Source organism: Malus sylvestris, chromosome 7 (assembly GCF_916048215.2).
Source record: "Malus sylvestris chromosome 7, drMalSylv7.2, whole genome shotgun sequence".
Lineage (NCBI taxonomy): Eukaryota > Viridiplantae > Streptophyta > Magnoliopsida > Rosales > Rosaceae > Malus > Malus sylvestris.
Window position 1 is genome coordinate 15,082,733 of NC_062266.1, and position 16,214 is coordinate 15,098,946.

Below are 16,214 nucleotides of genomic sequence, written 5' to 3' on the forward strand. Positions count from 1 at the left end.
AAAATTCTTCACTTTTAGTATCGTCGTCACTACCATCATCATCTTCGTCTTCATCATAACCATCGGAACCATAATACTCACTGCCCTCCTCATAATCACTACTATAGTAACAATAATAATCTTCAACCTTTGGTTCTTCTTCTTTTGAATCATTTTTCACTTCATACCATTCAAGCTCTTCTTTGGATGGCCTGAAGCTCCCTAGCACAATTGTGATAAAGATGACATTAAACATGAAGAATACAGCCACACGATTCGATTTTGCCACCACGATGGATTCGTAGGTGGAAAGAAGAGAGTTGTGGTGTTGTGAAGCCGAAAGAGACATTGAGAAGGAAATCAAAAGGATAAGAGGGATTGCTAGACACAAAAGAAAGAAAACCAGTACTGATGGTGCTGAAACTGCCTTCATATATGCCTTTCTATTACCAAGGTTAGTGATGTTCTTTGTTTGCCCTAAATTTTCATGTAGAAAAATATTTAGAGGGTTCTTTTTATAGCCCAGTTCAGAAGGCCACCATTAAATAATGCACGGCTAAAACGTTTCCTGGTGGGAAACTATGCCAAAAGTCCACTCCTGGACGTTATATATAAAATGCATTACTTATATTGATTACTGTATAAAAATTCTATGAATTTGTATGCATGTCCACATAGCATTCTGTAAAATATAAAATTACGCGTTTGTCAATAACGCTAAGCTTTTGTTATATTACAGAGAAATTTTCCAGCTTCCTTGCTTTTGGGGAATGATGGTGGTATATAATATTCAGATAAACCAAAGCTCTCTGTTGAGTGTTTGGTGGTCTATAAAGGAAGATGGATGATCAAGAGTAGGACTTTTGAGCAAAGATATCATTAATTAATTATTTCATAAATAATTATGGATGACTTAAGAGTTAATTAAGGTTTATATTAATTGCCAATTAACCTGCCGCCGATCAGGCCTGCAGACACATATAGCTCTATGAGAAATATAATTAGAATTTTCCTTTTCTTGGTCAAACAATTGATTTGAATCCACGACAAACCATGACAAAAAAAATACTCGGAGAATCTATAAGACAATGTTTCCTTGTTTTTTTATTTTTTATTTTTTGGAACGGGATGTTCTCTTGTCTATTATATCGATTGTTTCATATTCACCGCATGTTTTAGGTATACAACATTTCCATATATATGTTTGAGTTTCTAGCAACTGCTACTGATTATCTATATTTTTTTGAATCATTTGATTTCGTTGAGTATTGAAGAAGTTATGAACGTTTAAAGTTTACCTAGTTTCCGGCGAGTTTTCCAGTTTTCTTTCGGACCAGTCAACTTTAAGACTATTTTTCGGCTATCTTGGTCAGCCATTGGGCTTCTAAATTGGTATAATCTTATTTTACAATTTCCTATCTTCATTTTGATATATTATGGGTTGAATTTGATTAAGAAACGATTGAGTTACGAAACTTTGAAAATTGTTCAAACTTCCAGCTAAGAGCTCCGGGACACTTAACAGTGTTTTTAATGGAAGGACCAAAATGATGGATGGTGAACAATCTCAGGGACCACTTTTATCAATTTGAAATGTTAGGGACCAAAGTGATGAGTTATGCAAATCTCAATGACCATTTTGGCTACTTAGCCTATTTGATATTGTGTGTGATATTGCTGATATGTGTTATTGTTGTATTCATCTTAATATGATTCATTGCTTATATGAATTTGATTTGACAATATCTGATTTGATAATATGTACTTTATGTATTATAACTTATTTAGAGTCTAAAACCAGCCATCTTGTGCTTCAGTGTTGAGCCCTCTAGTTCCTTACACAAATAAGTTTCTAGCGACAAGTGTGAAACAAAGCTCAACCTAGTAAGCTGCCACTGCTAGTATACATATGTCATGTTTTTACACACTCCAATCCTTTACCTTTCACCTGCTAATTATGCATTGGGCATGGCCTTTATTTGATCTTAAACCTATTTCATGATGGTTTGACATATATATATATATATATATATGTGAGTGTGTGTGTATACATATGTATATTTATATTTGTATACTTCCCCTTCATATTCCGTAGTGCATCGTTGAAGCGTACTGATCGTGTTATGGCCAATTTTCTAAAGGGTAGGGAGAGGGTGCGGCATGAGAGAGATAATTTGTAGAAAGCTTAGGAATTGTGTGATTTGATTCTCCCTCTGCCAGTGTTGTATTTATAGTAAACTAGGAGGAAAAAGTATTCTAACAGGAAAAAATCACTAGAATAATGGATAATCTAAAACCCAATCTAATTAAGACTTACACAATCACATATATTAAGTTATGTTCACAACAAAATACTATATAGTTCTTAAGGCGGAAGAATCATGAAGCAGTATTTATTTTAATTGTTGTATAAACCCATTCAGAAAAAACAAAAATCACCAACATTAAGAATAAGATGATTGTTTGTTGTGAAACAGCTGGTTCAATCACTACTGAAAATGGGAAACGTTGAGATCGTCTAGCGAGTCGAATGGATTATTCCACCACTGTCCCGAATCTTCTCCTTGGGGAGCTAAGGAATATCCAAAGTTTGGATTTGGAGGATAAAAAAGTTGGTTACCATCAGAAGTTACAACGCCAGCATTTGGTTCTGGCCTGGGCATCTCAACGTTTGGCCCTACATTTGGCTCTGGCCTGGGCGTCCCAATATTTGGTTCAAGCCCGAGCGTCTCCACATTTGGTTCTGGCCTGGGCGTCTCAACATTTGGTTCTGGCTCGGGCGTCTTCACGTTTGGTTCTGCCCTGGGCTCCTCCACATTTGGTTCTTGGTCGGGCTTCTCTGCCTTTGATGCGGTCCTGCGGTGAAGCTCCCTATGAAGACCTGGTGGTATGTTCAGAGAAGAAATGTAACGTATTCGTTTTAGGGTATATGGATAACCAAAGCACTTTACGATACGAAAAGCACGTTACGATACGCAGACATTAGCGGTACAAACACATACAAACAAATAAAAATATATCACACGCGTCCCAGAAAAAAAAGAGAAAGAAAAGCCTCACCTGCACAGAAGTGGCAGCTATCAGAGCTCCTCCTACAGCTCCCAGTAAAACACGACCATCAGAATCTGCCAAATGAACAGTCATGGCACCACGCCTAGTTCCTTCCTTGTCATGTATCATAAACGTCCCAGACATTTGAATTATTTTAAATTGACCCTACAAGAAATTTCAATCTATGTTAGAATAACAGAAGTCTCCAATAAGCACATGCAGAACTACATATCCACATATAATTGCTCTTACTAAGAAGCAAAGTTAATCATATATAATACTTAGTTTCACGTATTTACGATCAATTTTCATTCTCAAACCAGGGTCACACACTCATATATATATATATAGGATATTTTTTTTTTTGCCAAAAGTTGGATTAATATTAAATACGAATTGAAATGTTTACATCAGAAGTCAAAGTGTTAAACAACCACTTTGGTTCAAAACCATCCCAAGAATGACTACCCCCCATACGCACGACATAAGATGCCACCATATGCGCAGCCCCATTACAGGCACGAGGAGCATTTAGAAACTCAATAGCTTCAAATTGTTGCTTCAAAATACTTATATCCCACAAAATACCATCCAAAACCACCTCCGGTTGTATACGGCCATGAATCATATCAACAAGAACTTGGGAGTTAGTCTCCAATTGTATAGAGGTAAAGCCTCTCTCCACACAAAGCCACTTGCATTGCTTCCGCTTCCGCCATAATACTTGAGACACAAGGAATATTGCCAATACCACCAGCACCATTGAAAATGCCCACAAAATCCCTGGCCACCCACCCAACACCACCTATACCTGTCTGACTACACCAAGCACCATCACAATTAATTTTAACAGTTCCAAAAGGTGGCTTGATCCACCCATGAAACCCCGGTCTTCTCACTTGCTCCCCACGGGGAGATTGCTGCACCTGTGCTTCATCATATCTCACCAACTCCTCCTGTTGTTGTTTAAGTAATTGTATGGCAACAAGGGGTTCTATGGCAACCTTATCAAAAACCAAGGTGTTATGACATTTCCATATCCTTCATAAACCACCAACCACCCATCGCATTAGGTCACAAGCCTCCCTTTCCTTACCATGTTTTGCTAATAACCACTTCCAACATTCCAAAAAATCACCCCTGCCACCATAGCTACATCTTATTGAAGTGGGGAACCAAACCAAAAAGCACGGGCAAATGGGCATCGAAAAAAAATATGTACTTGTGTTTCCACCTCATTTTCACAAAAATGACAAGTAGTCTCCAAACGAACCCCCTGCCGCTGTAAGTTTACACGCACTGCCAAAATGTTCCTACACCCCTTCCAAATAAAATGACATAATTTGGTTGGAACCTTCAATCTCCAAATGTCTCGCCAAACCACATCCTTATTATCAGCCATGCTAGACTGACCCACACCTTTCCGTCCTAGCTCACCATTCCTATTCATTTCTTGCGCCACCATATACCCAGACTTTACCGAATATACTCCATTTCTTGTATAATGCCACACCAATCGATCCGGACATCCAAACCGACTAAGTGGCATACTTAAAATTGTCCGAGCTTCATCTTCACTGAAACATAATTCAATCACCTCCCGCTTCCACTTACCCCCCATATCCACCAAATCGGCAACAAGAGTAGGCATCTCCTCATGACGTGAGTTGGATCGAAAAGTCCTCGGTATAGGCAACCATGGGTCTTTTACAATTTGAATACAACTTCCATCCCCCACCCGCCATCGTACACTCGCCTTCAAAATTTTCCTTCCTTGCAAAATCCCTTTCCAAACCCAAGACGTACCTCTCCTCACTGGTGTATCCATAAATGATGAACAAGGGTAGTATTTAGCTTGAAATACTCGAGCCAAAATTGAATCTGGATTACAGATGAGCCGCCACCCCACCTTAGCTAGCATAGCTAAATTAAAATCAATAATCTCCTTAAACCCAAGCCCACCACACACCTTCTTTTTTGCAACTTTGTTCCAAGTCATCCAACGAATACCCTTTTTTGTCCTCTGATCCCTCCACCAAAACCTTGCAATAACTTGTTCAATTCCCTTTGCCAATTGGATAGGCAATTGAAAACGTGACATAGTATATATAGGTCGAGCAGCCGCAACACTTTTAATCAAAACCTCTTTCCCAACCAGCGACAAAAATTGTTCCGCCCACCCAATAATTCTCTCATCCAATCTATTCCATACTTCCTCGAACACTTTCTTCTTCGATGCTCCAAAATCTGCTTGAATCCCCAAATACTTCCCAAAACCTTCCTGGTGTTTAATCCCTAAAATCTGTGATAATTGATCTTTCAATGCCTTCAAACATCCCAAGCTAAAATGTACTGAGCTTTTATCCAAATTAATGAATTGTCCTAACCCCACCGCATACTATTGGAACAAACTCTTGACCGTATGAGCCTCATCCTCCGTAGCACGACAAAAAAGAACTGAGTCATCCGCAAAAAAAAAAAACATGTGATAGAGGATCGGCCCCCACATTTACCGACATACCACGTAGTTGTCCCATCCTCTCTTCATTATGGATTAAGGAAGAGAACCCTTCTGCACAAATAAGGAAGAGAAAAGGTGATAGTAGATCTCCTTGTCTAATTCCCCTTTGAGGCTTAATATAACCAGTGGTCTCACCGTTTACAACCACACTATAAGAGACCGTTTGCACACATGCCATCACCCAATGGCAAAAAATATTATCAAAACCCAACTTCAGTAACATTGCATTCAAAAATGCCCATTTAACCGGATCATAAGCTTTCGCCATGTCCAATTTCATTGCCATACAATCAACACCCTCCTCATTCCCATGTTGCATAGAATGGAGAATTTCATGCACCACTAGAATATTATCAGAAATTTGTCTACCCGCCACAAACATTGATTGATTATGACTAATCACTTTAGGGAGAACTCTCTTCAATCTATTTTTTAGAACTTTAGAAATAATTTTATATACCACATTACAAAGCGAAATCGGATGAAATTGGGACATTTTCATGGGATTATCTACTTTAGGGATAAGCACAATATTATTCTGATTCACTTCATCTAACATTCTATCCGAAACAAAAAAGGATTTGACCATACCAATAATCACACCTCCAACCGTCTCCCAATGATGATGGTAAAAGCCCGCATTGAAACCGTTTGGGCTTGGTGAGTTCGTTGGATGCATTTGATAAATAGCAGATTCAATCTCCACATCAGTGACTGGGGCAACTAACATAGCATTATCCACCTCACCCACCCTAGTCGGCACACATTGCAAAATTTCCCCAAAATGCATAGGCCGATCCGTAGTAAATAAAGAAGTAAAATAATCAACGGCAATGCCATTGATTTGGTTCACATCTGTACACCATGTCCCATCCTCTGCTTCTAGTCCTCGAATCATATTCCTCCTACGACGTTTCAAAGTTTGTTCATGAAAGAACCGAGTATTTTTATCACCTTCTCTCAACCACTGTACTCGGGATTATGTACGCTAAAATATTTCCTCCTTTCGAAATGCCCTTGTAAGCTCTTCTTCTAACCCTCGAATTCGGTTGACATCAAACACCGGTTGTTGATACGCATCACGGAGTACCTCTTTCAAATGAAAAATCTCCTTTTGTTCATTACGCCCCTCATTTTTCTGCCATGTCACTAACCCATGCTTGACCTTGTGAAGATTGTGCATGATATGATGTGCATGAGATCTGCCATGTAAACCACCCCAGCATGCACGCATAACCTCATCACATTTTAGGTCCTGACTCTATCGTGGATCGTACATGAATTGTTTCTTACGCCTAGGTTGATTCACCTCCGTCGATAACACTAACATAGCATGATCCGATCCCTCCAACACCACATGTTTCACTACTGCTTGTTGATAACTTTGAACCCAATCGTGCATAACCAAAGCACGATCCAATCTTTCCTGAATAAAACCTTATTCCCGGCTGTTCCTCCACGTGTAAGAGTATCCTTCAAATCCCAAATTCAATAAACTCGCATGGGCCACAAAATTATGAAATACTCGCATGCTTGCCACGGATCTACCATTCCCCCCATCCTTCTCTGATTCCAAAAGGAGATCATTAAAGTCCCCCATTAACAAACAAGGTTCCGTATAACCCACTAGACGTGTCAGTAACACTTCAAACTGTTGTGTTTGCTTACACTTCTTTGTAGCCTTTAGATTTTATAACATCCAAGAGTTCTTATTTATTCATTAAATGACATGGATACTTATGTGGATTTTAACTAATATTAATGATGAACCTAAAACTGAAAAAACATAAAATCTGAAAAATTAAAAATAAATTTAAAAAAGGAAAAAACCCTGGCTAGCTGTAATCGTGAACACAACATGCTTAAGAATTTAATGTAAGTTAATTTAGGGTTTCAAAGCTGCATCTTTTTCTATTAAGATTCAATTTTATTCCCGATATCAAGATTCAGTTTCTGGGCTTAGAAGCATCATCGGGGCATCTTCACTGATTGAAAAAAAAATATGGAATTCTTTAATAATGGGACAAGAGTTCTCTGATTCTATCTTTTAATCCCCTCTTTTTCTTCAGCCACTTTGTATTGCTTGCTTCCCATGACTTGCAATTTCAGACAACCCATGAAAATACAATATTGATACTGAGGATGATTCAAGGGAGGAGAGAGAAGGAAGAAGATGGTGAAAGGGTCGGTTAGGTTGTACGGAGCGATCAAGATTGATAATCCACCATGGGTGATTGAGTTATTGTCATCTTAGTTAACAATGGCCTAGGGCTTTAGAGGAAGATGGAAGCTGGGAAGTTTACGTTTCCCTAACCTGATATTGTTCCTTAAAATGTTTTAATTGAATAATCTCTTTTTATTTCCATGTCATTACCACATCATTTAGTAGTTTATTTTGAGTCATATTAGTTTTATTCAGGACCATTAGATGTAAAAAGATCCAAGAGCTAATATGGAGTGTAAAGATATTTGTCAAAATATTTGCCTCTGGATACTACATATGTATGTGTATATTATATCTCGAAATGGAATGAGTATGGCAGACCTCTTGTCTTACGACACCGGCGTCATGAGCCGGATCAATCACTGCAACTTTTTTGAGCATTCCATTTGCAGACATAATGACAATGCCTCGACGTCTTTGTTGAGTAGCTTCTGCAATCTTCCATGCAACATCCTTAAACCAAAAAAAAAACAAAAAGGAAACAAAGTGAAAAGCTCCATTACATATCAAGCAAAAAAAAAAAAAAAAAAAATTAGAGTTGCATATTGACCAAACACACAGAAGAAGTTATATTGTAAAATATATCATAACAAAATTGTTTTCTATATATAATAGGTGTAGTATTTTTAACGTTTTTCAGAAGAAACTTCTTTTTATTTAGATTAGGATACTGAAGCACTGTTACGACTATCATCAATTTAAGTAAAGCCATTGGAAGTTTCTGATAATGCAATAAACTTTTCCTCACACTTGTTCCAAATCCTTATGATACTTTTCTACATTCTGTAAATTTTTATGTAACCACCAAGGTGAAATTCATGTCAAGGGCAGACATCTAACCAAAAGTAAGTACAAATCAGGAAGAAACTTCACTCAGTAAATGATGATATAATTTACCTCATCAGGACTGATCATATGGGGCATAAAACTGTTGCATTGAGTAATGACTGAACTCCAGTTCCTCCCTGCAAAATAACAATATAGAAGGGCTAGTCTACGGTACTCTTAACAATATAGAAGGGTTAGTCTACGGTTCTCTTTAAAAATCTAATTTCAATATTCAGCGCATAACGTTTGCAGTAAATATAATGAAAGCTACTTTGTAAAGTTTTTAGTAAGCTGATATATACAGGAATTGGATTTTAGAGGGAGCTGAAAAGACAGAGAGAGTGAGAGGCAAGGTTTGTCACAACTGCAACTCTACTACACTGCAGAGAGCAACATTTCATTCATATTCATTCCTTTCTTTTACATCAGACATCATAACCGTTCAATTACATGAGCCAATGTGATTTTGACACATGGCAGAACAAAGCATATGAGTCATTGAAAAAGAGTCCTGATCCAAGACCATACACTTGGCATATGAGCACAAGTTATCACATCATAAAACAGCTACTCAATAGAACAAAGATAAAATAGATAAGTAAATCATTTACTAACTTGAAATTAGTAAGCAATTTACTTTTCAACACTCCCTTCTAAATTGTTAAATGATTTCACACTTAGTAAACTTCTCAAGTTGTTGAATCTGTCTTTGGGAAGAGCCTTGGTAAAGATGTCTGCAATTTGTTCTTCACTCTTGTAGTAAATTAGATCAATGGTACCTTCTTGAATTGCATCTCGAATAAAGTGAAACTTCCTGCCAATATGCTTGGTTCTTTGATGAAACACAGGATTCTTAGACATAGCTATAGCTGAAGTGTTGTCACAGAATAGCGATGTTGCTGTAGCTTGCTCTTCTCCAAAGTCCTTGAGCACAAACCTAAGCCAAATGGCCTGAGATGTTGCTTCAACTGCACTAACATACTCTGCTTCTGCAGTTGAAAGAGCTACACTATGCTGCTTGACTGAAGCCCATGAGAATGCCCCACTTCCAAATGAAAAAGCATACCCTGAGGTGCTTTTCATATCCTCCTCAGATCCACTCCAGTCACTATCGCAATATCCAATCAGCAAAGCAGATTTTCCATTCAAATATTCAATTCCAAAGTCAATTGTTCCTTGAATGTACCTTAGGACTCGTTTAGCAGCTCCATAATGTTTCTTGGTAGGCTTGTGCATAAATCGTGCAAGTACACTAGCAGAGAACATAATATCTGGTCTAGTTGCTGTTAAATACAGAAGACTTCCAACTATTTTCCTATACTCACACTCATCTGCAGGTTCACTTCCATCTTCTCTTCTCAGTTTATCAGTTGCAACCAATGGAGTGCTCACTGGTTTGCAATCTTTGAGCCCAAATTTATCCAAAAGAGTTAGAGCATATTTTTTCTGATGTATAAATATACTCCCTTCAGTTTGAGTTACCCCCATTCCAAGAAAGTGATGAAGTAAACCCAAATCTGACATCTCATATTTGCACATCATTTCAGCTTTGAATTCTTCCATCATTTCTGCATTGCTCCATGTGTACACAATGTCATCAACATAGATTGACACGATCAAGGTACCAACACCTTCCTTGCTTCTCACATATAAAGTTGCTTCACTTGAGCTTTTGTGAAATCCACAGTGAATTAAATATGTGTCTATTTCACTGTACCAGGCCCTTGGTGCTTGTTTTAGACCATAGAGAGCCTTTCTCAGCCTATAAACCTTGTCTTCAGCCCCTTTAATCACAAAACCATCAGGTTGATCAACATATACCTCCTCCTCAAGAACACCATTCAGGAAGACTGATTTAACATCTAATTGCCACAATTTCCAACCTTTCTGTGCAGCTAGTGCAATGAGTGTTCTAATAGTATCTAACCTTGCCACTGGAGCAAAGGTTTCATTAAAATCAATCCCTGGTTTCTGTGTGTAACCTTTGGCTACAAGTCTTGCCTTGTGTTTTTGAATGGAGCCATCAAGATTCAGCTTTGTTTTGTATACCCACTTCACACCCATAACAGGTTTACTACTAGGTCTGTCAACTAATTCCCACGTGGAATTCTTTTCAATCATCAATATTTCTTCTGTCATAGCCTTTTTCCAAGCATCATCTTTGACTGCCTCACTGAAATCTTCAGGTTCAATGATGCTCATGTTGCATTGAGCATATACTTCACTCAAACTCTTCCATTTCTGTGGAGTATGATCATAACTTCCAGAGATTGGAACTGGAGAACCAAGTGAACTAGGTTCTTGAGATGCTTGCAGATCTCTAGTTGATTGTGATCTCAGAGGAGACTGCATTGACTGAGGTGAATCACTTGAATTTGGATCAAATTCAGATATCCTTGAGCTTCTTTCATCATTCCAAGGACTAGGAACTTGAACTGATTCATTAGTTTCCCAGTCCCATATTACTTTCTCATTAAAGATTACACTTCTTGATAGTTCAACCTTTTGAGTTCTCAAGTTGAAGATTCTATATCCTTTTTCACAATTTCCATATCCAACGAATACTCCCTTCTCACCAGTTTCCTCCAGTTTGTGTCTTTTCTGTGAAGGAATGTGAATATAACACATGGAACCAAATATCTTCAAATGTTTGACACCTGGCTTCCTCCCACTAAATGCCTCAAATGGAGTTATGTTGTTCAGAGCACTTGTTGGAAATCGGTTTTGCAGATACACAGCTGTGTTGACAGCTTCAGCCCAAAACTTCAAGGGAATCTTCGTTTCAATCATCATAGTTCTTGCCATTTCAATTATTGTCCTATTATTTCTCTCTGCAACACCATTTTGTTGCGGAGAGTAGGCAACAGTCAATTGCCTTTCTAATCCCATATCTTCACAGAACCTTGAAAACTCTAGAGATGTATATTCTCCACCCCTATCACTTCTGAGTTTCTTGATTTGATAGCCACTCTATAGCTCAACCATGGATTTAAACCTTTTGAAAATGTTGAAAACTTGAGACTTGTGTTGCAAGAAAAATACCCAACACATCCTAGTGTGGTCATCAATAAATGTGAGAAAGAATTTGTTGCCTCCTAGAGTAGTTATCTGCATTGGGCCGCATATATCAGAATGAATAAGTTCTAGAGGTTGTGATGCCCTCCAAACTTTTCCCTTGTCAAATGATTCCCTGTGACCCTTTCCTGTAGCACATCCAGAGCAAACATGCTCAGAGACTTGTAGTCTAGGTAAGCCCTGCACCATTTCCTTCTCTTGCAGAAGCATCAAGCTAATGTAATTTAGATGTCCATATAATCTATGGCACAACTGAGATGACTCTTCAACAATTGCTCTATTAGCCATGTGAGGATTAACATATTCCAAACTTAATGGAAAACATCTGTTTCCTTTCATTGGAACACTTGCAATCAGATCTTCCATCTGTCTATCTCCATAAATATCAACCATGTAATCACCAAACACAAGCCAATGTCCATGTTCTACCATCTGCCCTACACTCAATAAGTTTTCATCCAATCCAGGTACAATCATAACTTCTTTAATATACCTAGTCACACCTTTCATCTCAATCACCAATGTGCCTTTGCCTATTGACTGCACTAAATCTCTAGTGCCCATTTTAACTCTACACTTCACATTCTTATCAACATCAATAAGCAAGGATTCATGGGAGGTCATATGATAGCTACATGCACTATCTACATACCATATATTCATACTTCTTCCAATAGTAGCAGAATGGCAGGCATAAAACATGGTTGTAGATTTTTTTACCTGATTCGCATAGTTTACAAGTTTTCCAGACTTGTTTGGTTGATCACAATCCTTGATGAAATGACCGAAACGATTGCATCCATGACATTTCGGCTTCCCTTTAAACCAGCACTCACCATAGTGCAGTTTATCACAATGCTTGCATTTTCCCTTAGACTGATCAGATTTTCCTCATTGATCATATTTGCCACCTCGATTAGCAAGATTCTGAGGTTTAGGATCCCATTTCTTTCCTTTTGATTTCCAATCCTTCTTTGGTTTAGAATTACCAAACGAGAGATTTGGTTAGGTTCCTTTCGAATTCAGATTCAGAGTACTGAAAGCTCTTTCAATGGTACTCTCAGCATGCCTATTAAGGCGTTGTGCAAACCCTCTTAATGCTGCAATCACCTCTTGTACCTCAATAGTTTCAATATCCTTAGTTTGTTCAATTACATAACAAACAGGATCAAACTCCTTAGTTAAGCTTATGAGCAATTTCTGAACTAATCGTTCTCTGGGTAAATCTTCCCCATAACCCTTCATCTGATTTACCAACTCGAGAAGACGAGTGAGATACATAGACAGAGTTTCATCATCCCTCATCCTTGTGTACTCGAAATCACGGCATAGACCTTGCAACTTGATGGATCTCACTTGCTTATCACCATGAAATTCCTGATGTAGGATGTCCCAAGCACCCTTTGAGGTCTCTTTGTTTGAGATTCTGGGAAAGATGTCATCCGAGACAGCTCATTGGATTATACCCAGTGCCTTAGCATCCTTCATTAGCTTGTCGCTCAGAGAAACTCTCTCCGACTCCGATGAGCCTTCATCTCCAATCTTCTTATCCTTCGATTCTGAAATTTCAAACCCCTTTTCAACTAAATCCCCGATTCCATGTGATTTGAAAATAGTTCTCATTCGAATCTTCCAAAATTCATAGTTGTCACCATTGAATATTGGAGCCCGAAGATCACTACCACCAGATCCAGCCATTTGAGACTTGAATCGACAAACTGAGTCGGAAATTTCACGTTGGATTTCCGAGCACAGCACTCACAGATCTTACGCCCCGATTCCAGATAGAACCTGAGCTCTGATACCATGTTAAGTTTTTAGTAAGCTGATATATACAAGAATTGGATTTTAGAGGGAGCTGAAAAGATAGAGAGAGTGAGAGGCAAGGTTTGTCATAACTGCAACTCTACTACACTACAGAGAGCAACATTTCATTCATATTCATTCCTTTCTTTTACATCAGACATCATAACCGTTCAATTACATGAGCCAATGTGATTTTGACACATGGCAGAACAAAGCATATGAGCCATTGAAAAAGAGTCCTGATCTAAGACCATACACTTGACATATGAGCACAAGTTATCACATCATAAAACAGCTACTCAATAGAACAAAGATAAAATAGATAAGTAAATCATTTACTAACTTGAAATTAGTAAGCAATTTACTTTTCAACATACTTTTCATGATAGACCGTGGTGAGCACAAGAATCCCTTGAAATAAACACACATTCTATAATCACTCTCTTAATCCTGAATAGAAGCATTCAAGGTGATAGTTCAACAAGAGAATATGGAAATATACGGCATCAAATTTTCCACAGAGATTAACCCCTTTGATTTTAAGGTTCTGCACAATAAACATGTGTACTTGAATAAAAAGTGAACCTAATTCGTAAACTACAGTACTAAAGGTCAAATAAGAAATGAAGCCTATAAATAAATAAAGAGAGAGCCTAAAAAACTAATTCGACTAGGAATCGTCTCTTCACAGATTTCATGACAAACCAAACAAAAATGGAATATGGACAGACTGATTTGAAAAAAGAAAAAAAAAAAGAGAATGGGCTGACCAACAATGAAACCTATAGTTCCAAGCAATCTATGAATATTAGCCAGATATGATAAATGGATTCATTCGATTCCTCCCCCATCTGTACCAGTTTCCCATTGATACTCAACCATAATTTTAATCTGTCTGTGTCTAATTCTTTCCTTAAAACCAAATCTTTGAAGTCAAAAGAAACAATTTGTACCTTCCGAGTATGTGACAGAAACCAAGAGGGAAGATGATGAATCCGAACGACATGTGAGAGAGAACCAAGAGTGAACATAAATTTCTTTCTTTTCTGACACAAACCCGAACACGACAAGGATAGTTTAAATTATCAGGTTAGGGTTAACTATTATAGGAGTGAACTCAAGTTGCCAACCCATGAAAGGAATAACCCTAGCTTAATGACGGGTGAAGGGGTTAAATCTAGCTGAATGACGGCCAAAAGGGTTGAGTTGGAGCATTGAGGAGGGGTTTAGATTTGACGTTTGAGGTAAGTGGATCAATATAACAACTAAAGTTTGATGAGGTTATGAGTTTAGATTGATGCGGATCAATGTGAGAGAAATGAGATAAAAGAAGAAATGGAACGGCGATAAGACCGGGAAAGAAGATCTTCGTACTAATTTTTTCTTTTCTGAAAAAAAAATTCAAAAAGAAAGGACCAGATACAAAAAGGAAGCTAAATAAAGATTTTGCTTTATAGCAGGGACTGAATGATCAGTCGGGAGGGTGAAGGCCGGGGGTGTAGATAGATAGAAGGGCGTATAATGAGTAAACACTGATAGGACTTACAAGTATATGTTGTATAGTAATTATACAAAACATGATTAGCTGTTAAACTTCAGAGTTTTTGTAAAATATAAGACTCGTAGGCTCGATGAAAACCTGCTGTATTCTAATAGAAACTTTTCACAACTCTAATTATAATTTAAAAGCTTAATAACAAAGTAAGGATGGGCGTCCACTTTCAAAGTTACGGTACCTAGTTAATATCTAATGTTTTATTCAATTCTATCATCTTAGAGTATTTGCGCACGAGAGATTCAACCGTGTAACCTCTTCTCTATCTCACTAATCACGTGAGGTTACAACTAAGAAAGGAAAGGAAATAACGACAAACTTTACTTAACTCTTAACTTTAAAACTTATTCTTAGTATCAAGTAGAGAAATCCAAGAGTATTAACTCATAATCTTTTAAGTCTGAAAGCTTTACCACTATAAAATAAACAGAAAGAAACTATTAATGCTGACCAAAACCAAACTGACACCATCAAAATTTTGCTATGGATCAAACTCGTAGCACATTTATTATACCTTATTTTGTTACATAACTCATATCATTCTCAAACCCTAACTGCAAATGCTATAAAATGCAAATGAGTGAACACTAAAATGGTTAGAAGATACCCACCAATTGGTTCGGATGCTGGTGTCTTATCCTGATTGTGTTTTGATGGGGCACGTGATGAAGTCGGCGCTCTTGGCGAGTATGATCCTTTTGCCGATGTCGCTGTCCCGTCGGGGCCATACTTCCTTGGCCTTCCCTTTTTTTTTGTGCATAGCAGCATTAGATCCACCCCTGGGCCTCCCCCTATAACTGCAAATGCTATAAATACAAATGAGTGAATACTAAAATGGTTAGAACCAATTGGTTCGGATGTTGGTGTCTTATCCTGATTGTGCTCTGATGGGGCAAGTGATGAAGTTGGCACTCTTGGCGAGTATTATCTCTTTGCCGCTGGCACTATCCCGTCGGAGCCATACTTCCTTGGCCTTCCCCTCTTTTTTATGCCTGAAGTGCTAGCAACATTAGGTAATGACCAAATGGGTACTTGTGAATGTTGCTTAAAAAGGAAGATGACCAAATCTCCATTCACTGGGAAAGGAGAACGTGCCACTGAAATTCTAGGGTTAATCCACACTGACGTATGTGGACCTATGTCTACTACGTCGAGAGGAGGCTTCTCCTACTATA

General features: G+C 38.0%; 2 protein-coding genes across 2 annotated transcripts; both read right to left on the reverse strand.

The window, feature by feature from the left end:
- Window positions 1-2,764: 2,764 nt before the first annotated feature.
- On the reverse strand, window positions 2,765-8,171 carry LOC126630125 (AT-hook motif nuclear-localized protein 1-like). Its single transcript, XM_050300270.1, has 3 exons — window positions 8,097-8,171; window positions 3,040-3,195; window positions 2,765-2,860 (listed from the first exon to the last, which is right to left on the reverse strand). Exons 1-3 carry the CDS (start codon window positions 8,169-8,171, stop codon window positions 2,765-2,767), a joined length of 327 nt encoding a protein of 108 aa, XP_050156227.1.
- A 4,512-nt stretch (window positions 8,172-12,683) lies between these two features.
- LOC126630126 (uncharacterized) lies at window positions 12,684-13,376 on the reverse strand. Its single transcript, XM_050300271.1, has 2 exons — window positions 13,145-13,376; window positions 12,684-13,090 (listed from the first exon to the last, which is right to left on the reverse strand). Exons 1-2 carry the CDS (start codon window positions 13,374-13,376, stop codon window positions 12,684-12,686), a joined length of 639 nt encoding a protein of 212 aa, XP_050156228.1.
- Window positions 13,377-16,214: the final 2,838 nt, after the last annotated feature.

Excerpts from the sequence above, each read along its gene's own strand:
- LOC126630125 (XM_050300270.1), bottom strand. The coding sequence starts at position 8,171 with ATGTCTGCAAATGGAATGCTCAAAAAAGTTGCAGTGATTGATCCGGCT. Across the intron at positions 3,196-8,096 it reads CCGGTGTCGTAAGACAAGAG|GGTCAATTTAAAATAATTCA; the intron begins GTCTGCCATACT and ends AATTTCTTGTAG. Across the intron at positions 2,861-3,039 it reads TAGCTGCCACTTCTGTGCAG|GTCTTCATAGGGAGCTTCAC; the intron begins GTGAGGCTTTTC and ends ACATACCACCAG.
- LOC126630126 (XM_050300271.1), bottom strand. The coding sequence starts at position 13,376 with ATGGCTGGATCTGGTGGTAGTGATCTTCGGGCTCCAATATTCAATGGT. Across the intron at positions 13,091-13,144 it reads GAAGGATGCTAAGGCACTGG|AGACCTCAAAGGGTGCTTGG; the intron begins GTATAATCCAAT and ends TCTCAAACAAAG.